The sequence below is a fragment of the Nyctibius grandis genome, chromosome 3 (assembly GCF_013368605.1).
Source record: "Nyctibius grandis isolate bNycGra1 chromosome 3, bNycGra1.pri, whole genome shotgun sequence".
In the NCBI taxonomy this organism is placed as follows: Eukaryota; Metazoa; Chordata; class Aves; order Nyctibiiformes; family Nyctibiidae; genus Nyctibius; species Nyctibius grandis.
The window spans coordinates 97,593,624-97,615,872 of NC_090660.1; the positions used below are offsets into that span (position 1 = coordinate 97,593,624).

Consider the following 22,249-nt stretch of genomic DNA (forward strand, 5'->3'; position numbering starts at 1 on the left):
TTCACCGCTTCAACCAGACCCTCCTTGTTAGTGAGGATAAGATCCAGCAGCGCTCCTCTCCTAGTTGGCTCATCCACCATTTGCATCAGAAAGTTATCATCAATGCACTGGAGGAACCTCCTGGACTGAGGATGGCTGGCTGAGTAGGCCTTCACAGAATCACAGAATCAACCAGGTTGGAAGAGACCTCAGGGATCATCAAGTCCAACCGTTGCCCTGACACCACCCTGTCAACTGGATCATGGCACTAAGTGCCATGTCCAGTCTTTTCTTAAACACATCCAGAGATGGTGACTCCACCACCTCCCTGGGCAGCCCATTCCCATGTCTAATAACCCTTTCTGAAAAGAAATTCTTCCTAATGTCCAACCTGAACCTCCCCTGGCGAAGCTTGAGGCCTTCCAGCAAATATCAGGGTAGTTGAAATCCCCCATGACAACCAGGCCCTGTAATTGCGAGACTGCTCTCAGCTGCCTGTAGAAGGCCTCATCACCCTCCTCATCCTGATCCGGTGGCCTGTAATAGACACCCACAACAGTAACACCCCTGCCAGCCTGCCCCTTAATTCATACCCACAAACTCTCAACTTGCTCCTGATCCGCCCCTGGACAGAACTCAATACATTCTAGCTGCTCACTCAAATAAAGAGCAACTCCACCACCTCTCCTTAGTGGCCTGTCTTTCCTGAACAGGACATAGCCATCCATGACCACATTCCAGTCACGCGAGGTGTCCCACCAAGTCTCTGTAATTGCCACTAGATCATAACCCCCCGACCAAACACGGATTTCTGACTCCTGTTTATTCCCCATGCTGCGTGCATTGGTGTACAGGCATTTCAGGGAGCGAGCTGAGCACACCGATTTCACCCTAGGGGGATGGGAGGCCTCCTGGTCTACCTCAACACTAGAGCATTGTCCCAGTGGTGCAAGCCCAGCTACCACCCCATCCCCCTTCGAATCTAGTTTAAAGCTCTCCGAATGAGCCCTGCTAATTCCTGTCCCAGAACCCTTTTGCCCCTACGAGATAAACCTTTCCCATGTATTACTGTCAGGTTTTGGTTTGTTTGAGGGAAGGAAGGAAGGAAAGAGGTTAAATATACATTGACTACCATTCAGCTGGGCATACATGACAGTGCCTGCCCATAAAACAGTCAGAAAACACCTCTTCACTGCTATCACTACCTTACTAAAATGTGGAATAACAGTGAAATTATGACTTCATAAAGCAGTTGTTTACCTATGTACTACGTGCTATTTATATTTCATGACCCAGCTGTTTCCCCTTACCATCAAGCAATAATGAAATAAAAAAAACAGTTAGATGGGAAGCTGTCTTTAAAATGCACAGATATCTACACAGATATACACACACAGATAAACATATGTGTAAAGAACCAGCTTTCTACACCAATGCAGCCCAACAGGTGAGTAGGTCTCCTGCTTCCTCCCTTAAGTAACATCACGATCCCCCAAGCAAGGAATCTATAGCAACAACACAGGAAACGGGGAACTACAGTTTTAAATGAGTAAAAGAAGCAACGTCGGCTTCCTCCAGGACAAAATACTCTTTCCCTCCACATGAGCAACAGTGCTGAACTGTCAACTTTTGAACTACTTCACATGCAAAGTAGGAATAACAACAAAAGTGGGATAGGTATGGATGTTAAGTATCAAAGAAATGTGTAAGAGGCAGCTCAGTAAAATGAAATTGTGTTGCAGACAGAACTCATACAGAGATAAGCACAGGAACATGATTATCCATGCAGAAAAGAGAAGCACCTGCTTTTGGTTAAAATAAATAATACAGATTTTGTTAACACTGGCATTTGACATAGGTTTATAAGTTTTCATGTGCGTGACTAAAGAGAAATGTGCATATTTGGGGGTCGAGTGGTTTTACTGGCTGTTGGCGTACATAATTTGATTTCTAATTTTTTTTCAATAGAACACAACTTGCCAGTGGCAAGTTACAGTCAAATACTAGAATCAATTTTAGAAAAAGTTATGGAAGCAAAAGTGAAAGAAGAATGAGAGAGAGACACAGAGAGAGAAATGAGTTAACATGACTGTTACTTGTGCCCTATTTGATAACAATAAAATATTCTCAACAATATGCGAGTTTCCACAACTCAGAAATGGTGAAACACTTCAGCCAGGATGTACCTCCATCATGGTTTGCAGCTTCTACACCAACAAATCTCTACCCCTAGCACACTCCAGTTCCAAGGAAAGCCTCACAGATTGATATATAGCTCTTCTTGCAGAAACGGTAGCCCATATACAACAAGCTCATAACACAAATTTTCAACAAATGATAGCATTGAGAAAAATTATATGAACATGTTTATGAACATTTCTTGATTTAATGATAAATTTTGAGATCCTGAATTCTCACCATGCTCTTTCTCAACCAACTCAGTTTTGAAAATGGACCCAGTCTGCTTCTTCGCTCTCCATGTTGAATTGAAATTGCAAAGTGCATTGACATGGCACTGCAATAGAGACACACTGGATCTTGAATATTCTCTAGTTCCAAAAGACCACTCTTGGGGGGAAAAAAGCATTGGCTATCATTCAGAAAGGTCAGTTCAGTAGGTCAGCCGATAACCACTCAATATATAATTTAGTGGGATGAGACTGATCAGACAAGGATGCATTTAGACAACACAGCTAATCAGAGCTGAACCTTTCCCACACTTGGTGTCTTCTCTGTATGCCATCTTTGGCCCTCACTGATCACCCAGCAAGCTAATTCAACACACTAATCCAGAACAAACAAAGAAATCAACCAACTTCATCACCTTTTGGGGACTGGTTCCATTTTCTACGAGATAAGCAAATTGTCCGATTCACCCCACAGTAAGACAAATGCCAACACATGCAAAGAAGTAGACTAAAGCTGGAACCAAGACAGAAGGCACCGAGTGAGCTCCATCAGCCAAGTAAACTGAACGAAAGACTACAAGAATCAACACAAAACACTCACAGCCTGAGAAGAGCTGCTGAGATATTACTTCACGAGTTTTTGTCAATATCATATTTTACTGAACTTGGGAACACTGACAAAGGAAGAAGAGACCTAACATGAAAGAGTGACGAGGTTCCAAAAAGAAGAGGAATGAACTTCTACAGCCAAATAGGAAAGCACAGTTATAGCTAAACTGGAGTTCCACGTAGAAGGGAGGAAGCTAATTAGGAAGTCAGTGCCCACATTTTCACTGTTTAAAAAAAAAACAACTTAGAAATTAAAAAAAAAAAAGAGAATAAACAAAAATTAAGGGGGGGAAGTAAAAAAGATTAATTTAAAAGTGTTTGCCCAAAAGCCAAAGGCTTTTAAAAAGTACATATCAGAAACACATCGCATAAAGCACTGATTTCTGCTGAAATACAAGTTGATCCTGAAAACAGCAAGCATGATATGCACATCTATTTTAGAACAAAACCATGAAATAACTGTGTTCTAGCAATCTGCTCTGAAGAAAAAAAATTAATTTTCGAAGCATAGGAGAAAACAATAATATATTAGACTACTAAGACTGAAATATTATGACAGATTCAAGAAATTCAACGCTATGCAGTATTCCCCAAAACATTATACACGTGGAAAACTCCAACATGTCCAAAGTTAGGATTATATCTTTCCAAAATGTGGCATCCTGACACGGTTCCACCAAAAGAAATGAGAGATTTCTCGGCTAGTCAGGTGTTCCAAGGCAAAAAAATGAAATTCTTCATGTAAGTGTGGTACCCTCATCTGGTTAAAAAATTTATTTAGAGTTACCTGTAAACCTATGAAAGCTTAAAGGACCACTACCCCCCCAAGAAACACCTCTCCCCTTCACATCCATCAGGTGGTTTTAATCTCTTCTCACCTAACCTATTTCTCCACTTGGCTGCCCCAGCCTTCCTCCATGTACTACTCCTACCTGCATTAACCTCTTGATACTTGAGAAAGACAGATCTCCAATTGATGTTCTGCATAAGACCAACTAATTTACAAAGGCATGCTCCAAACGTGTTCCTTGTACTCAGCTAACAAGACCATAAATCTCAAACTGTGAAGCGCCTACTTTTGTAAATATGCTTGGGACTCTTCAGCAAGTCAGAGAGAACTCCAGAAGAGATCTCTTGGAAACGTACCCATGCTGCAACCATCCAGTCAACTCAAACTTTACCTGCTGATGAAAGAAAATTGGAGCTGCAGTCTCTGCAGCTGCAAGGTTGTTTAACAGCCTATAGAAAGGTCATACATTAAATGAGGTACAGAGTTAGCGCCACACAAGCATTGGAAAGAAGCTCAACCTCCAAACCTGGGAGATTGATTTGTGAGTTAAAGTGAAGTTCATATGACATTAAGGTATATAACCCATGTTTATACATAAGTAAATATATTTCTGTCCTTCTTGAATTTAAAGGACAATTAAACTGGTTTTTGGAAGGCAGAAGGTTGTTTAAAACTTGAGAAGTGTTATTTCCTCTTTGGCAACGCCATGTTTCCCAATACACAAACATCTTAAAAAGGCAATGAGCCAGTCTAAGCCAATATAGCCAAATAGCAATAAAAGCCAAATAATATTTAATTCTAAATATTTAAATTTTAGAAAAGCAAAAAAAAAAAATTTAGAATAGATCACAAGAAGCCTAGCCCATATGCCTAAGACCAACTGACTGTATGAGTATACTAAAAGATACAAAGTACCACCAATCACGAGGCAGCTAAGGAACTGGAGGTCTTGAACCTCAACAAAACCCCAAGAGTTTTAAACAGCAGACCTCCACCAGTATAGCAGCTATAAGATAATACATCCAGGTCAAATTAGCTTTACAGCTACCAGCACTGCATTATGAAGACTGTCTTTCAATCATTTTTTGGTAACTGAAGAAAACCACCAGTTTAGAAAGAGGTAGCTCAGGGGACAGAAGGAACAAGAAAACAGGAATTTTAGAATTAGACTTCCAAAATGTGAGAAGCAGAAACTTCTTGCTCTCTACTAATACTGAATCAGGTTCCCACAGTACACAGGAACACAAAATAAACAGCAGCAACACCACTATGAGGTGTCTACACATGATAACGAGACCATACTTTGAGGTTTGTCAGTATGAAAGACATAAGGACTTCACTTGTTCATGCCCAAGAAAGAAAATTCCTTATTACGATCTGAAGTGCAGCTGCACTGCTTAGTTGTGTCGGTGTCCATTACCTTCCTTATTAATCACTGAATCCTCATATGCCTAAAATTCTTCCATTTTCCTCATACGTCTTCTTGACAAATAATCTCATACCAGAAAGTTCTGCTGTTTATACAGAGTCCAAGACACTGCTGGAAGTAGGATATGAGTATTAATTTGCTGTCTCCTGTCCATGCCAAATACATAGATCTCAAGCACTGGTATTTGCCTGTAATATGGAACCTGCTTCACTACCACCACAGACAGTTTTCCTTTTCTTCTAGTTTCTTCTTACATTCTGAGAGAGCAATTCCAGACTGTTTGCAGAATGTTTGCTACTTAAACCATTATAAAAATGAACAGAGTGATAAAAATCTATCATTCTGGAAGCTTAGATTCTGCTTTCTTACTATGTAAACTTTTTCCTGAACCCTTGGATAAGAGGAACACACAAATTTACTGCAGTCTCAGAAAACACTAGAGGGATGTGCTTTTATAAAGGAGAATAGGGGAAAATAAAAAAAAAAAAGTGGTGCTTGCACCACTTCTGTTGTCCAGACTTACTGTGCTTTGACCCACAACCAGCAGATTTCTTCAAAAGCACAAATTCAATCTGAAGTACACCAGACGTACACAGAGAAGATCTTGTTCAGAAGACAAGAGGCAAGCTGAGAAAAGGCAACATTTACTTACCAGATAGTATTGCTCCAGCTGCTACAGGCACTGAAGCAAAAACTAACTACACATACAGCTCCTGGCAGCTTCCTTACCTTGCAACGCCTACACCAACACAGAGCCATACCTTTGCCTTGCTTTCTCTTCATCACCCTTATAATTCACAAAGTGCATCCATTTGAACACAAAAAAACTATTGAAAATCACTGGTGTTATACAATCTCAATACATTTTGTAATAATGACCAGGCTGATTTTGACAACATTCCTCTTGAAATGAGCTGCATTCAAAACCTGAGCTCCATAGTAAAAAAACATCCCCAAATACATTTTTGACTGCTTTTCTGTTCATGAATCTGCTACCACAGCAAACAGGCCTGACACAGTGTACTTGGCTTCTCTTTTTAAAGAAGTATAATGTTAACATTTGCAGGACTAAATATTTCAAGGAATGAAACTATCAAGTTTTAAATCTTTCTAATAAGCATTTAATTTTTAGCCAGTTGGAGAGAGCGTTTAGAAGATAAGCTGGCAGGAAGAAAGGAAAACATATCTTGTTTACATCTTTCATGCACATGTGTACTGTCATGATAAAACACTGGGAAAATGTTACAACCACCAGAAAGTTCCGCTGCAGTGGGCACTCATACATTCCCTGTCTTGTTCGGTCGTCCACTGTTTGGCTGCTCAGAAAAGCATCCTCCTAGTCAGATCCTTCTCAGATAAACAGAGTCACATGTATTCACAAGGTACTGGGACAGTTTATCATGCCTTGTCCCTACGGGTGTTCTCAGGAGCTAGGCACAGCACTGCCGATGAAGATGTCACCCTTGTATTGCACGGAACAGAAAGCAAGATGCTTACTATCCGAAGTCTTGTTCTTTAGCAGAAACACCAAAAAGCAAGGCTCACGCACCCAGACTAAGTACTAGTATTAGGTCAGGACTGCCCCTCTATCTTTGCCTGTAGGCAGCACACCAACACTGGAAGCTCTCCTAGGGCCCAGGAACAAAAGGAATCCGGTGGGACCACTCATACCTTTCACAGTAATCAGTTTCAGACATTTGAAATCACCAGTACATAGCCCTGAAAAGGGCTTCAAAAAGAAACATGCTGACAAATTCACATGAGAACTGTCCAAAATGACTAACATGGTAACAGGCATTTAGGTAAGCAAGCCAGCTATTCAGGTTGAGGCAACACAATGGCAGAGGAAGGACTTCTACAGCTAGAGTATTAAGAAATGTGCCCACAGGCATCTTTGAACAAATTCACAGTAAAGGCCATTTTTTCTCTTGCAAACAGAATTACTGCAACTTAAAATGTCAGATACCTTGCTTTTTAAAGACTTTTCATATTAAAGTGCTTAGTAGGAAAATAACAGGTAAATCACATGGTCACTCTTACTTGCCCAGCCAGAACGTATGACTATTAATCCAGCTTCAAGAAAAGCTGTTCAGTATCTCCTCTTTAGCCACTCACTTGAAAACAATGGAAATAGAAAGACAATAAGTGTCTGAACCAAATGCTGCAAGGCCTTTTCTAGCAGCTGTTGCAGCCTGTCTTCACTGTTTCCTCTACTGAAAAAATAAGTTTACTAAATGTTTTTGCAAGAGATTTGTGAGACATGGTATTTCTGCCCTAGAAAGATAATATCCTTAAAAGAGAACCTCCTACCTAAACCATTTCTTTTCACATCAAACAATTCACAGAAAACATAAGAACTCTTCAGAATGGAGTTCTGGACAGAAAATAGCATAAAACCCAACCAAAGGCTCTGCCAAACCTTCCTGAACCTTTGGAAAATGTTAAACTCTATTTAAAGTCTGATTTACACATAGGAATTTGTTTAACTAAAAGTAATACAAAAACCTGTTCTTGTTACTTATACTTACTTGTATGCACACACACAGAGAAATGGATAAAATCCCCTTTGTTACATTCAGCTATTAAAACATACATAAAAGCAGCATGAATTGGCACAGAATTTCATATTCATCATGAACCCGAGACTAGGATTCAACACCAGCTGACAACATAGTTTGCTTCCTGTAAGGCAGATCTCAATATAATCTTCACCTTAAATGTTGTATGCAAACATTAAATGTGAGTGTCAGATTTACTGAACTAAAGATACCACTATGAACATGAATAAGTACCAAATAAAAATATTTGAAAAAGAAAGACCTTGAGTTTCTATGCAAGCAAAAGAAAAGCAGAAAGGTGAGCCACTAAAGACTGTTAGTCCCTCCTCTGACTCCAGCTCTTACCATTTTTGCTGCTACTGAACAGCATACACATACTCAAATGGAAAAACCAGCACTGCGTGTCCATACAACCACACACGATTGAACTACTTACTGCAACCCAGGTGACATGCAAAAAATAGCAAAGCACTGCTTTGGACCTGGAGCTAGCTTTACCACTTAACTGAACACATTATATAACTATACCCTTATCAAACACAAGCCTTCTGTCTTCACTTTCAAAGTCCTTCATAACCTTTCTGCACACCATCACCTGGGCTGCTCTCCACTGCTTCCACAAATTCGTTAAATTCCTTCAAAACTTTTTTTGTAATCCCTCAGTAAAAGGAACAGTGCTTAATCATCTGTATGCTGATATAAACAACTACTTGGTTTCCCTGTGCCCTTCTAAGTGCTTATATCTAAGTCTTCCCTGATTCCATAATTAGTTATCCTTGGGGTAGAGAGAGTTTCATCTTCATATACATAAGCATATTCATGATGCACTGTGTCCTGATTAAGGGCAAGGACTCAAAAGTGAAGCAGTAATTCAGATAACACATTTCTCCTTGGATGTCCTCATTTGCGTCAGTTCCAAGACTAAAAGCCACAGAATTCGAGGTTGAACATAAAGATTAGTCTTGTGGTTAGTTACAATGTCAAGAAGGTGAAGGATACAGACACAGCTTGTCCTTCCCAATTTGCACATAATGAATTCAAAGCCTCTGGTTTGGGCACAGAGTTATTGTGGCATGGAGGGGGGAAGAGAAGTGAGAAAAAAATTTCAATTTTTTTTTTTTTTGAAATTAAAAAAAAAAATAGTTTGGGTAGAAAAGAAAAAAACAGTACATAACATTCATGAAGAACAGTCTCATGGGAGTCTATTACTATAACTTAACAAATAGCAGCCAAGCAAACTTCAGAATCAGATTTAAGTGTGAAAGAACACATTTCAAATCGTACTTACCAACATAGTTCATCAACTGATAACATTATAAATGGACACACTTAAAACTCAGTGCTGCAGAAGATCACATTCATGAGCAAATGAACAGGCACAGTTGCGTTAAGCTGACAGACATCAAAAAGCCGTGCAAAATGCCTCACACCCGATTTCTACTTCAATTACTTGCATTAATGAAATTCATAACCAAAAGAGCACATATAAAGCATGTTCAGTAGAATACCACTTTAATCATTGCAAAGTGCTTTTCCTGATGCACTTAAGTTTCATTTTCTTACAAAGTTGCCATATTTATTTAACATTCTGGGTTTAGAAGTGGTAATATCACCTTTGGAGAAGGAAAGGAAGGAAGAAAAGCACTGAAAAGAAGGGAAAAGCGAGGACCTTCAAAATGCTCAAAATTCAAAATTCACTGGGTGAACTTACCCCTTATACAACATTTCTGGTTAGAAAAGGAGAATATTAGCATAAAACTAGAAGTTGAGCCATTACTGTCTACTCCAAACTCTTAGCTGAGGAGATGCTGCAATAGCATAAACAGAAAAACAACCCAACTAACACTGAAACTGAACTAACAATGACAGCATCAGAGCAAAGCACAGACGTACAGAAGCAATCCCAAGGGGCTAACACACTTCAAAAACATACAATGGGAGAGAGTTTTTGCTCACAAAAATCTGTAGGGACCACTGGACAATAGCTTCAAACAATGCCATGTATCTTAATCCCCATACATCTTAACAATAAACATTCTTTGAAATAGCCCCTTTCCAAAGGATGCACATCCCACCAAGGTCAGAAGCCTTATTTTATGCTCAGGTTAAATTATGCATGTGCTCATTAGAGGTTTCACCTGAGGAAGAAAATGCAGGATCAAGCCAATAAATTTTTGAGAGCTAAACTTTCTTGCTAATTATGCTCTTTGCCAATATGAAGCTCTTGGCAGAACAGTTCCAGTTGGAGCTAAATTCACTGAAAGTTCATTTTACTACCATTTTCCATAGAAATATTCTATTTCATTCAGGTTTTCTATTCACTAACTAAAAAGATTTTTGTGACAATTGGTTTTACCCCAGTACACTGTCACACTGGAAGTTAGAACACAAGAATTTGTCAAAATATTTTTTTTATAAAACACTTTCAAATAGCAACTTAAGAAATAAAATTCAAGCTGTCAACTTTTTAAATCAAATCCTCAGAAAACAGCACAAAAGTATTTTCATTTACACTCTTGTTAGTCAAAGATAATCCTTCTACGGCACAGACCCAAATTTTACCCTCCTGAGTGTACATACCACTGAATAATTTGTTCAAATGTCAGTTACAATTTTCAAAAATCCTTTCTTGCCTCTGAATCTTAAACATCTGTAACAAATACTTGTTTTGAGAGTGCTTTACATTCATGACACTTGACCTTTTGCTGTACACACCACAAAATTTAAGTTTCAAATACCATGCAAGAGGAAATCTGATCATTCCAGCAGTAGCCATCTGCATGGTCCAGTATCAAGTATTAGTTCTGGGTTGCACAGTCATGGGCTACAAATCTTTTTCTGCAACTTCTATCATTAGTTGTAATTTACTGCTTCTAAAACACATTTCTCATGGAAAGTCTGGCCTCAAAATCTTACTTTAACACTGGAAAAGTACTTAGTATTTGGCTGTTGGTGCGTGTACATGTGTGTAACTACCAAATGCAAGCATATGCTTTGCGAGTAGCATACCTAGGACTAGAGATTTCTAGTCCAGCAACAAAAGCCTTTTAGCTCTGGAACTGTAAAAGAATATTACAAGAAATATCAAATATAATGGAAAAGGGTTTTCCAATGCTCTTGCTGCCTTCTATCTAATTATTGATGTTAAAATTTAACAGCTCATCAAGCACCCTACCAAACACTTGAGAGCTTTGCACAAATTGGAATTTTCTTTTGTATGTTCGTTAATATAACTGGAGGAGTCTATGTTGAAATTAAAATGTGAACGTGGCTAAAAAAAAAAACCCACAAAAACGCAAAAACTGCTCTACAGTTAAAGCACCATGCTGACTAAAAAACAAAAACCAAAGTTCAACAGTAACATACCCAAGTACTTTTTGTTAACTAAGTTACATTTATAACAAGATTGAGCCACTGCGTATTTCAGCTTCATTGTGTCAGAAGTAAGTCTTTCCTGAGCCTGTGAAATGGTATAATGGACTAATTATTTCTAGCAACTAAACAAAAAGCCCTTTGAGACCCTTACATGTAAGAAGCCTTCCAAGTACACTCAGGCAAGTACTATAACTTCTAAAGTGAAAAAAACTCCAGGATCTTGAAAGCACTCCTTCAATCATAAAAACACATCATCTTTTGAAAAATGCCCAATGCCCAGTGGTGCCACACACAGCTGTCTCAAGCAACCAGCACTGCTTCTTGGGAGAAAGCACACAGGATCCTATATTGCTCCTGAAATGCATTTCTTGTCTAGTCATCGGAAAATTCTGGCAGAGCACTATTAACGTGCTTTTACATCTTCAAGAACACAGATACAGCTAATAAAGAATTAAAAAATATGCATAAAGGAAGATACTAGCCATGATGAGAATAACAATATTAGCCTCTCAGAAAATAACAGGGACCGCAACTTCACATGCCTGATTATTCAGATGGCTTTAAAGAACGTGACACATAGAAGCTATTATTCTGACCAACATCTCAATGTTAGAAAAGCATTCATCACATTTCTTACCTGAGCTCCATCCTTTAATTTCAGGATGCATTCCATTGTATTGATAGTGATGACAACTGGTTCTGATCCCAATTTTGTCCATGGCACATGAATACGAAGTTCATGAATATGCCCACTTAAAAAAGTAAATGGTAGTTTCAGCTCCTAACAAGAACAAAGAGAGTGGTGAATTAACTACTGAAACATATCAAAATTTAAGACACGTTTTTAATTTAAAAAAGTGCGATTCTAAGACAAAACAAAAATCAAAATTTATTCTCCCTCCTCAAATCAGCAGTGTGCCACGAGGCTTGGCAACTGGCTTTATCATCACTTACACACTTAGGTTACAATTAGTCTGTTTAAAGGAGACATTTGGATTATCATGTCCTTGATATTACAAGACAGTTTAAAACCACTCTCACATGAAGCTACTGCAAAATATGGCCCTATTCAAGGCAATTTCTTCAGAAATAATTTAGTACTTTGAGTTGTAGGAGCTCGGTGCTCTTATGATTGGGCTATTGTTGCCACATTCACATCAAACTGCTCAGTAAATACAAAGTTATTAAATTCTTCATTGGCAAAACCAGACTCCTCCTCACCAAGGCCTAATGTGGATATCACACTGCTTTACAAACTGGTGCAAGTCAGTCCAGAACTCCTAAAAAATGCCTGGCACTCCACCCAGTCAATGCATAGATCACACCTCCATAGGACAGCCCCAGTGAGCCAGCTGCAGCACGCAGTGAGTCAGCAGGAAACAAGGTGCCAAGGTTCAGATAAATTCTTTGCATACTAAGTGTTGGAATTTCCCCAGTAGCTTCAGGGGTTCTCCTGGGAAGCATGAGCTTAATGCATATCAGACAGAATGGTCAGGCTAGAGACCTGTTCCTAGGATTAGAAATCAAGATTTAAAATAATGAAAATAAGGGCTTAGTGCAAAATAAAGAAACAATATTTGATATTATGTCAGAATTTTAAGTCAGCATTTTCAATACTAAGTATTCTAATGATGAGGCTTCAATGAGGATTTATCTTCTTACCTTTCTGATCTCCTATACTGACTTTTTAGCTATAAAGGTTTAAAGTTTTAATGGGGGGAAAAAAAACAATAGATGTCTTCATTTGGAGTTGCTCATAGCTTGGTCTTCATCATAGATGCTGGGAACTACAGGTGTCAATCTTCTCATGTTGAGAAAGAAGGGAATCACAGAATCACAGAATCAATCAAGTTGGAAGAGACCTCTGGGATCATCGAGTCCAACCGTTGCCCTGACACCACCCTGTCAACTAGACCATGGCACTAAGTGCCATGTCCAGTCTTTTCTTAAACACATCCAGAGATGGTGACTCCACCACCTCCCTGGGCAGCCCGTTCCAACGTCTAATAACCCTTTCTGTAAAGAAATTCTTCCTAATGTCCAACCTGAACCTCCGCTGGCAACGCTTGAGGCTATGTCCTCTTGTCCTATCGCTAGTTGCCTGGGAGAAGAGGCCGACTGCCACTCCACTACAACCTCCCTTCAAGTAGTTGTAGACTGCAATAAGGTCACCTCTGAGCCTCCTCTTCTCCAGGCTAAACAACCCCAGCTCCCTCAGCTGTTCCTCGTAGGTCAGACCCTCCAGACCCTTCACCAGCTTGGTCGCCCTCCTCTGGACTCGCTCCAACACCTCAACATCTTTCTTGAAGTGCGGGGCCCAGAACTGAACACAGGATTCAAGGTGCGGCCTCACCAGTGCCGAGTACAGAGGGACGATCACTTCCCTAGACCGGCTGGCTACACTATTCCTAATAGAGGCCAGGATGCCATTGGCCTTCTTGGCCACCTGAGCACACTGCTGGCTCATGTTTAGCCGGCTGTCGATCAGCACCCCCAGGTCTCTTTCCGCCAGACCGCTCTCTAACCACTCTTCCCCCAGCCTGTAGCGCTGCATGGGGTTGTTGTGGCCGAAGTGTAAGACCCGGCACTTGTTCTTGCTGAACCTCATGCCATTGGTCTCGGCCCATCTATCTAACCTGTCCAGATCCCTCTGTAGGGCCTTCCTACCCTCCAGCAGATCGACACTCCCACCCAGCTTGGTGTCATCTGCAAATTTACTGAGGGTGCACTCAATCCCTACGTCTAAATCATCTATAAAGATATTGAACAGCACCGGCCCCAGAACTGAGCCCTGGGGAACACCGCTAGTGACCGGCCGCCAGCTGGACTTTGCCCCATTCACCACCACTCTCTGGGCTCGGCCATCCAGCCAGTTTTTAACCCATTGAAGAGTCCACCCATCTAAGCCCCGGGCAGACAGTTTGTCTAGGAGGATGCTGTGGGAGACAGTGTCGAATGCCTTACTGAAGTCTAGATAGACTACATCCACAGCCCTGCCCTCATCTACTAAGCGGGTCACCTTGTCATAGAAGGAGATCAGGTTGGTCAAGCAGGACCTGCCTTTCATGAATCCATGAATCTAAGCCTCCTAGATACTGGGCGATAGTTTTGGTCATTTAAATAGACTATTTCAGTTGGAACAGACCTACAGCGATCATCTAGTCCAACTGCCTGACTGCTTCAGGGCTGATCAAAAATTAAAGCACGTTATTAAGGGCATTGTCCAAAGGCCTCTTAAACACTGACAGGATTGGGGCATCGACCACCTCTCTGGGAAGCCCATTCCAGTGTTTGACCACCCTCTCGGTAAAGAAACGCTTGCTGATGTCCAGTCTAAACCTCCCCTGGTGCAGCTTTGAACCATTCCCACACGTCCTGTCACTGGATACCAGGGAGAAGAGCTCAGCACCTCCCTCTCCATGTCCCCTCCTTAGGAAGCTGTAGAGAGCAATGAGGTCGCCCCTCAGCCTCGTTTTCTCCAAACTAGACAAGCCCAAAGTCCTCAGCCGCTCCTCACAGGACATGCCTTCTAGCCCTGTCACCAGCTTTGTTGCCCTCCTCTGGACACATTCAAGGACCTTCACATCCTTCCTAAATTGTGGGGCCCAGAACTGCACACAGTGCTCAAGGTGAGGCCGCACCAACACTGTGTACAGAGGGATGATCACCTCTTTTGACTGGCTGGTTACACTATGTTTGATGCACCCCAGGATGCGGTCTGCCCTCTTGGCTGCCAGGGCACACTGCTGACTCATATTGGGCCTGCAGTCAACCAGCACCCCCAGGTTCTTAACTGTTGCATTTCTTAGTAAACTCAGGGACATAAACCTTTGTTCAGAACTCCAGAATTTCCCTGGCAAAACTAGGCAACCTGGATCCTAAGCACCTTTGCACCTTGGCTCAGTTTAGGTACTTCCATGCTTCGACTCAGTACTCCTGCAAATGTGTAGAAGTTAAATAGAGAAAACTAGTCCATGAAACTCTGAGGTCAAGCAGGCAAGTTGCTAGGGAATTTCAGACAAATGTCTAGAAGCGGATCCAAAAAGCCTGTTTTCCTGCACTACTTGACCCTAGACCTATCCCTGCTGTACAGAAGTTCTACATGAAAAAAATCTGAGGACAAGTGGATTTTGCATTTAGTACTTGAAATATATTATAAAGTCTACCTATAGAATACTTCTGTGAAGCTAGTTAATGTCATTATTTGCCTAACATCTTGAAACTGTAATCAAATCTTAGTGACATGTTTTGAAAGCCCACTAAAAATTTTTATTTTTCTAAGTAGTTACTGTGTCATAAGTTCAGAGTTGAAATAACCACTATTGCAACTGTGACAGGTTAGCATCCCGAGATAGCCTCTAACTAGTCACCCAAAAGCAAAGTCCAACTATTCTTACACAGAAATACCTAGCACCATCACAGCAACAACAGCTGCTAACAGGAGCAATTTTAAGGAACATTCTCAGCCTTTCTACTGGTACTATGAAAAAGTTCATCTTGCATCCAAGAGCTAAGAGTAGATGAAGTATATTCACTGCTGACAAAATCTTCAGAGAAGACAACTACACAAAAGTATAACTCTATTTTTTTGCAAAGTGCAGCTTTCAGTTTGTAAATTAGTTTTTGGGGTTTAATGAGCTTTCATTAATGAAGTTTAAAAAACCACACCCATCTCATGTCAGGGAAACTCCTGACTCCCACCTTGGCCATGCTTACACAAAGCCACATCTAATTTCAAGTCACCATTCCAAAAGATGACAGTTAGAGACTTTCTCATAAAAACAGTTTGAAGAAAAGTGTTAATTCGTTTTCCAAAGTGTTTTTTCTTCATCTCATTCACTAATATACTGAAGGATTTTAGCTAAAAGCTTCTCTCTTAAAAATTCAGCCTTAGGCTTACAATGAACACAAAATTTTAATCCAGACAGCTTCAGTTAAGCCACTGAAAAGCAAGTACTGGGCAGTTTAGCTAGAGATGTTGCTAGACTAATCAAAGAACAAACGAAAAAGTACCTTATGTCCCACAGCTTGGGAGGTGGGCGCAGAAATAAGTGATCAAAAAACATGCAATCTAAAAATACATTACAACTTAAGAGACAATGCTTTCATGAATCAAGACAGCAAGCTATCACTATTAACAGCAATAGATATGAATTCCCTTTCCAGACTTGCAGATAAGTAATTTTTATGTCACTCTTCAGTACCGCAATATCTATTTAAACCCTGCCTTGTGTTCACAAGTCTGTGATGAGTTTATTTCAAAAGGCATTCTAGAACAGAACTTTTTCCACTATTTGCTGGATGAATTTAACACATTCTCATTTTTGTCTAGTTAACTGTAAGATATTGAAAGAAACAGAAGTAGGAATTCTTTCAAAATGAGCGGATACAACCAGATGAACAGCGTATTTAGAAGACAGAGTTGTTCTTTTTCAAAGGAAGTTAGATACAAATGTTGTCTGACATTATCCTAATTGCACAAGCAAGTTTCCTTAACGCAATGCAGAGAAATCTTTGTTGTGCTACTTCAGTAGACAATACAAGTGGGTGCCAAGTTTAGTAACTTGTTCATAATACAGTATAACAAAGACCATTTTTATTCCTCCTCCTTTCCCATGCAATCTTTCCCTTTCATTAAGTACTGCATGAAATTCTTAATATATCTTTTGAACTTACAACTGATTAGACTTCACATTTTAGATTTTCTATTTACATCACATAAATCCTTCAAATAATTATGATATGGCTGAAAACAAACTCCTGGCCTTGACAGATAAATAACTGACCAACACCACACAAGACTGCAGACCAGATGATCATAATTCCCCTTGCCCTAAAATATAAGGCTCTCCCAAACTTTGGGGTGATAGGCAAGTACTGTCTCCTCCACATCAGTATTAACTCAAATACCTTTTCTTCACATTCAAGGCTGTATTTCACAAGTAACCCAGTGGCACATAACACAGACACTTACTGTAAGGGTACTTTAATGCCCTAATTTCCTTAAAATTATTTTAAGTACATTAGAATTTTTCATAATTCTTTCTTTCTAAATTCTTTCAGATATGAGAAGTCCACACTACAATAAAACTCAATGATCTTTAGACCAAGTTCTCCTTCGTCTTTCAATGAAACACCACTTCATCTTTCCCTTCTGAGTTTGTAAAACAGCTAACATAATAAGCTACAATGTTATGGAAATATACACAAGCAGAAAAAAGAGCTCACCATGTATCTTATCTCTTTGGTACCAGTGTGCCAACAGAAATACTACACACAAGCTAGTTACCATGTTCACAGGTAGTTCTGTTACCTCTGGTACCATAGTGACCTCACATAAAAGTTGCCAAAAGTGCTTAAAAGGCTTTTCCATAAAACAATATTTAAATATTAATTTTAAAGTTTAATTACAAAATACTTCAAGTAGTTTTTGTACAATGTGCCAGTTATTATGCCTAGATGGAAAATTTCTTGGAATGCTTAGTCTTCTAGTAACCATCCAGGATAGGAAAAAAAATTATTATCAAAATTTTATTAGATTTAATCTTCAACTAAAGATAATTATTACAAAATTAACTGACTATTCAAACAGTGACATAATTATGTACAAAAGCCACATTGTACCTAGAAGGTTGAACCTGAGTACAAACTAGTACTCAGCTTTCACTATAGAACTGATATTGTCAAAAAAAAAAAAAAAAAAAAAAAGGGTGGGGGCATGGGAAGGACAGACCCTTTGAGTTATTGCAATAACATTTGGCTTAGTTTAATGAGAGCATATAAAACATACATAAATATATATAAAAACATGCAAAGTATTTTCAGGTACTGAAACATTCCCTTTGGGTTTGATAAATCTTCTATGTCAACAAGTATGTTATATCCGATTTCAAAAGGTATTGGTTCCAACTTGGTCCCAAAAATAGAGATCTTCTAGAAGACAGACAGCAGTTTACACTGTTCTTATCTGTTCTTTGAGATTCTGTTTAGTAGCCCGTAAGAGTGCAAGATGACATGGAAATGCTAACATCAGCTGAAGCGCAAGGAGAGGAAGAACAGATTTGTTCCCAGATCTGTTGTAAGGTGCTTTGTCCAGGTAGTTTGGCACCTACGTTGATGTTCCCAAATACTCATGTATAGTTTCACAAAAGCTGGAATACTCTAAAAAAGTTTAAGGCTCCAGACGAAGATATCCAGGGTATGTGCATTTTCATCCAAAGCCTAAAGCATGAAATTAAGGCTGCATTCATGCCAGATAAGGAGCAGGGAACCAGGCTGGGGATAGCAGCCGAGGACAGGAAGGAAGTTAGAAGAGCAGAGCAGTTAAGGTGACTAACTGGATATTATGAATCCATCCAGGCAGAGAATCCAAATAAATAATATATACTGGTAATTTTTAGAGACTTTAGCTTTTCAAGTGAGCTCCCTGCCAGCTGCAAGAGGCTTGGGATGTTGTATCACCAATACTACATACTCGAAGAGTTTCGCTGAGCAGGCAATAAAGCAAACATCCCTTCCACCAAAAAAGAGGAAGACACCCTAAATACAGCCTGTGGGTCCAGGCAAGTTCCAAAGAACAATAACAGCCAAATTAAGATCACTACATTTCACATAAACACACAGCCAAATAATGTAAAAAAATTAATGAGCTAAATTTCATGTTAATTGCATATTCACATCCCCATTCAAGCTGATAAGACATGAGCACAGGTATATACGGCAACACTTGCCTCTACAAGAGCCATGACATTAACAGATTGCACTGGATATTTAGGTACCCAGCTGATACACAGGCAAAGCTGAAGCCAGGGATCACCTATCTGCAAACTGCAACTATGTGAAAGGGAAAAACATAGATGACGGCAGCAAAATCCTAATAGCACCAGGTAATACAGCAGGTTTGATATATCCATCCCAAGTCATCATTTGCTATTAGGACAAACTTTCTCTCTGCACGGTATAGCACTGGAACAGTTTACCCAAAGAGGAGGTTTTCACAACCAAGACAGAAGATTTCAAGACTGACCTGGAGAAAACCACAAGCTGATCTGACGTAACGCTGGCAAGAGCCCTGCTCAAACAGGAGGTTGGACTAGACGACCTCCAGAATTCCCTTCTGATCAACCCTTCTTTGACTCCATAATATATACATTAAAAAAGACTTTCAGCATTCGCAGGAGGAACACATCCTACACAGCTGAAGTCTAGTATCCACACCAGCTGTATGGACAAGCTGTAGCAAGAAAATGAGGCACTTGAGAGAAAATACAGAGGCCACCAAATACTTGAATGACAAATCAGTCTCTTTACAGAAGCACAGAAAATAGGACAGGATCTCTTGAAAGATTGTCTCCTCTTCTACAACAGGATCAGAGATACTTCATTAACCATAAATATTTTTCACATTTTTAAAAGGTCTCCCCTGACAGAGACCTCCTCAGTCTACTCCAATGCCTCATAATTCGATTAAAACATCAGAAAATTTTCCTTGATGTCCAATCTAAGGTTCACAGAGCAGAATTTATACTATTCTTTCTTGTCGCATCCATATAACTCTTGCCCTATCTTGTCTCACCTTATTTTATTCAAAACTAAAAACACATTCCCTGTTCCTTCAATGGCCATGTTGTCTAAATCTCCCACTACTTTTTGCTGCATTTCTCTCAGCTCCTCCACTTGGATTACATCTGTGGCTCTAGCTAAGACTCGCTACACCATGCACAACAGAAAACAGCTTTATCTGTCTCACACTCTCAAATCCTTAAGTTGTCAACTCATATAAGCAGAGAAGGAAACAGTCCCTCCACTAAGACTTAATCAGTTCATATTGACAGCAGGCTCCAAATTCTCTATCAAGTGTTTTACTTGGTCTTTTTAAGGCTAAGTTTTAGAGTCTCTGATCTAATCCACACAAACCAGCTGATCAAACCTGTCCCTCAATTACTCTTAAGTTTAAATACAACTAGAATGATGAGAACTGGAGTCATAAAACAACACAGAGAACACAAATCTGTGTTTAGTATGTATAATTAAAAGGAGATCCTACTTTACTGTGTGACATTTTGAATTAGTTACTATATGCAATTAATAAATATGACTGGAAAAGCAATTTAATTAATGTTCATACTATAAAACAATGGTTACTGAAAGAAGAAACATGTCTACAAAAAAGCCTTTCTCTTCACACCCCACAACTTACAGAATGTGCAAAGAATTACCATTCATTACTAAACAAATGGCATGGAATTAATGCAAGAATAACTAAATGCAGGGGGGGAAAAAAGGACTTGCATAAGAAGAAAAACAGTGAGTACCAAATAAAGATTTATCTGTGCAGACCAAACTAAATTATTTAGCCAATTTGTTTTAAATCAAAGACACAGACTGTAACTACTGTAATACAACATACCTGTTCAAGCACATCCAACTTTAATTCAAGTTTACTAAGTACAACATCTCCTCCCCAGAGCGACAACTGTAGATCTGAAGGCTTCAAGTTCTTTATGTAGCGATTCACATAACTCATCAGAATAGGAGTTACATAGGACTCCAGCATTCTGGAAGATTTCTGTATTACAGGTCAAGCACTAGGGAAAAAAGACAAGACAATGTGATATTATTTATAAATCTGTCAGCCTAATTTTCAATAAAACAACATTCACATTGTTTGGATGTATGAAAAATTATATTTCAAATTCTGCTTTATAAACATATATGTCAATATGCAGAGATACACATACTTACATATAAAGACGAAATACATACCAAGATGAAAGCATGTCTATTTGCACTGACAAATTTCCAGCTTACACGCATATATATATATACACACACACATATATATACTGGAACTAATAACTGGCTTGCTCACTATCAAAAGAAAAGCCAACCCAAACAAACCAAAAAAAACAGCAAAGGAGGAGGTCAAGCAGTCTACCACGCTTTCATATAAGAGTTAAATGACACAAACCCTGTCACTTTTAACCGATAAAAGTCCATGCTAAAACATCACCCCAGATACACCTCACCGATCTGATATCTGGAGCATCGTATCACGTACGCGACAAAAATGCCAGCTTCGTGCCACCCTTAACTCTAAGCAAACCAACACTCTTCACAACCCAAGTTGAAGTTACATTAACGCTTGCCACCACCCCCCTCCCACACCCCATCCTTTCCCGCCCTCCCTGTAGCCCTGAGGAGACCCTTCCCCACCCCCATCGCCGCCGCCACCGCCTCTCCCGGGCACCCCCACCAAGCCGGGAACCCCCTGCCCGTACCTTCGGGACACCCCTCACACCTCCCTCCCCCAGCCCCACGCCCTCTCAGGACCCCTTTACCTGCCCCTCCAAATACCTCCGAGGCTCCGCGCCCCCCGCCCCGCCGCCGCCCTCACCGGGCCGGCCGGGCCGCGGGAGCGCCCGCGCAGGCACCCCCCGCCGCTCCGGCTCCACCGCACTGGCACTTCCGGGTTCCTCGGCGCGTGTGCTCTCTCCCAGCGTCCGCCGCCTCCCACGTCCCGCGCGCGTCTGGGCCTGTGCCTCAGCCGGAAGGATTTGCCGGCAGCACGGAGGCGGGGCCGGAAGTCGGCCTCTTGAAGCCGGTGAAGGTCACGCGCTCTGCCAGGAGCTGGCGGGCGGGGCGGGGTGGCCGGGCGTTGCGTGGGGGCGGGGCGGGGGCGGTGGGGGCCGTTAGGGAGGTGGGAGGGGGCGGGAGGCAGCATCTCGTGTGTGTGAGGGGAACTGGAGGGGCGGCAAAGCCCGCCGGGATCGGGATCCGTGTGTGCCGGTTCCTCACACGGCGGAGGAGGCCCTGCCCCCGCATTGGGGTACATTCAGAATCACAGAATCACAGAATCAACCAGGTTGGAAGAGACCTCAGGGATCATCGAGTCCAACCGCTGCCCCTACACCACCGTGTCAACTAGACCATGGCACTAAGTGCCATGTCCAGTCTTTTCTTAAACACATCCAGAGATGGTGACTCCACCACCTCCCTGGGCAGCCCGTTCCAATGTCTAATAACCCTTTCTGAAAAGAAATTCCTCCTAATGTCCAACCTGAGCCTCCTCTGGCGAAGCTTGAGGCTGTGCCCTCTTGTC

The 22,249-nt window shown here is 40.7% G+C and overlaps 1 protein-coding gene across 4 annotated transcripts in view; it reads right to left on the reverse strand.

Moving 5' to 3' along the window:
- VPS13B (vacuolar protein sorting 13 homolog B) overlaps positions 1-21,564 on the reverse strand; it is a 506,220-nt gene extending 484,656 nt beyond the window's left edge. For all 4 annotated transcript variants that reach the window (XM_068395717.1, XM_068395718.1, XM_068395719.1 and 1 more), the window contains exons 1-3: positions 21,505-21,564; positions 20,558-20,735; positions 11,786-11,929 (exon numbers count right to left, since the gene is read on the reverse strand). In XM_068395717.1, coding sequence (XP_068251818.1) covers positions 11,786-11,929; positions 20,558-20,704 — 291 coding nt within the window. In that variant the 5' untranslated portion in view covers positions 20,705-20,735; positions 21,505-21,564. The remainder of the gene's footprint in view (positions 1-11,785; positions 11,930-20,557; positions 20,736-21,504) is intronic.
- Between the last annotated feature and the right edge of the window lie 685 nt (positions 21,565-22,249).